This window comes from Pseudochaenichthys georgianus, unplaced genomic scaffold (genome assembly GCF_902827115.2).
Source record: "Pseudochaenichthys georgianus unplaced genomic scaffold, fPseGeo1.2 scaffold_2232_arrow_ctg1, whole genome shotgun sequence".
Classification (NCBI taxonomy): Eukaryota; Metazoa; Chordata; class Actinopteri; order Perciformes; family Channichthyidae; genus Pseudochaenichthys; species Pseudochaenichthys georgianus.
In genome coordinates this window covers 20,001-21,670 of record NW_027262864.1, presented here as the reverse complement: position 1 = coordinate 21,670, position 1,670 = coordinate 20,001, and the positions used below count along the sequence as shown (strand labels likewise).

Here is a 1,670-nt window from a genome sequence, read left to right as displayed (position 1 = left end):
GTACATGAAGGAGAGAGGAGACGAGATGCTACATGAAGGAGAGAGGAACCTCTCTCCGTCTTGATCTTGTCCAGGATCTGGTTCTTGTCCACGAGGTCCGCCTGCAGCGCCGTCTCCAGCTGAGAAATCTGCATCTTCATCTTCTGCTCCTGCAGCTGGAACCTCTGCTGCCAGGACACATCTAGCGCGCTGACACACACACACACACACACACACACACACACACACACACACACACACACACACACACACACACACACACACACACACACACACACACACACACACACACACACACACACACACACACACACACACACACACACACACACACACACAAGTCACTGAAGAGGAGACGCTTTCACGTTCAGCCTGGATGTACCCTGAGTTGCTAAGTCCTGGGAACCTGGCTCCTGAGCCTCTCACCTGTTCACCAGCTTCTCGTTGCTGTCCTTCAGCAGGTCTCTCTCCTGCTCCAGCTCACCGACCCTCTCCTGCAGCTGCAACACACCAGCACCACAGAGCAGTTAGCCTGAGAGTACCCTGAGGGTACCCTGAGCTTAGCCTGAGTGTACCCTGAGTGTAGCCTGAGAGTACCCTGAGAGTACCCTGAGAGTACCCTGAGTGTAGCCTGAGAGTACCCTGAGAGTACCCTGAGGGTACCCTGAGCTTAGCCTGAGTGTACCCTGAGTGTAGCCTGAGAGTACCCTGAGCTTACCCTGAGTGTAGCCTGAGTGTACCCTGAGTGTAGCCTGAGAGTACCCTGAGAGTACCCTGAGTGTACCCTGAGTGTAGCCTGAGTGTACCCTGAGCTTACCCTGAGTGTAGCCTGAGTGTACCCTGAGTGTACCCTGAGTGTACCCTGAGTGGACCCTGAGAGTACCCTGAGTGTACCCTGAGTGTAGCCTGAGTGTACCCTGAGCTTACCCTGAGTGTAGCCTGAGTGTACCCTGAGTGTACCCTGAGTGTAGCCTGAGTGTACCCTGAGTGTAGCCTGAGAGTACCCTGAGAGTACCCTGAGTGTACCCTGAGTGTAGCCTGAGTGTACCCTGAGCTTACCCTGAGTGTAGCCTGAGTGTACCCTGAGCTTACCCTGAGTGTAGCCTGAGTGTACCCTGAGTGTACCCTGAGTGTAGCCTGAGTGTACCCTGAGCTTACCCTGAGTGTAGCCTGAGTGTACCCTGAGTGTACCCTGAGTGTAGCCTGAGTGTACCCTGAGTGTACCCTGAGGGTACCCTGAGCTTAGCCTGAGTGTACCCTGAGTGTAGCCTGAGAGTACCCTGAGAGTACCCTGAGAGTACCCTGAGTGTAGCCTGAGTGTAGCCTGAGTGTAGCCTGAGAGTACCCTGAGAGTACCCTGAGTGTAGCCTGAGTGTAGCCTGAGTGTACCCTGAGTGTACCCTGAGTGGACCCTGAGTGTACCCTGAGTGTACCCTGAGTGTAGCCTGAGTGTAGTCTGAGTGTAGTCTGAGTGTACCCTGAGTGTACCCTGAGTGGACCCTGAGTGGACCCTGAGTGTACCCTGAGTGTAGCCTGAGTGTACCCTGAGTGTAGCCTGAGTGTACCCTGAGTGTACCCTGAGTGGACCCTGAGTGTACCCTGAGTGTACCCTGAGTGGACCCTGAGTGTACCCTGAGTGTAGTCTGAGTGTACCCTGAGTGTACCCTGAG

At 54.9% G+C, this 1,670-nt stretch overlaps 1 protein-coding gene across 1 annotated transcript in view; it reads right to left on the bottom strand.

Moving 5' to 3' along the window:
• Positions 1-49: 49 nt before the first annotated feature.
• LOC117441957 (protein fantom-like) overlaps positions 50-1,670 on the bottom strand; it is a gene marked incomplete at its 3' end in the record, with an annotated part of 21,202 nt that continues 19,581 nt past the window's right edge. Inside the window, exons 9-10 of the mRNA XM_034077967.1 lie at positions 427-500; positions 50-189 (exon numbers count right to left, since the gene is read on the bottom strand). Coding sequence (XP_033933858.1) covers positions 50-189; positions 427-500 — 214 coding nt within the window. The remainder of the gene's footprint in view (positions 190-426; positions 501-1,670) is intronic.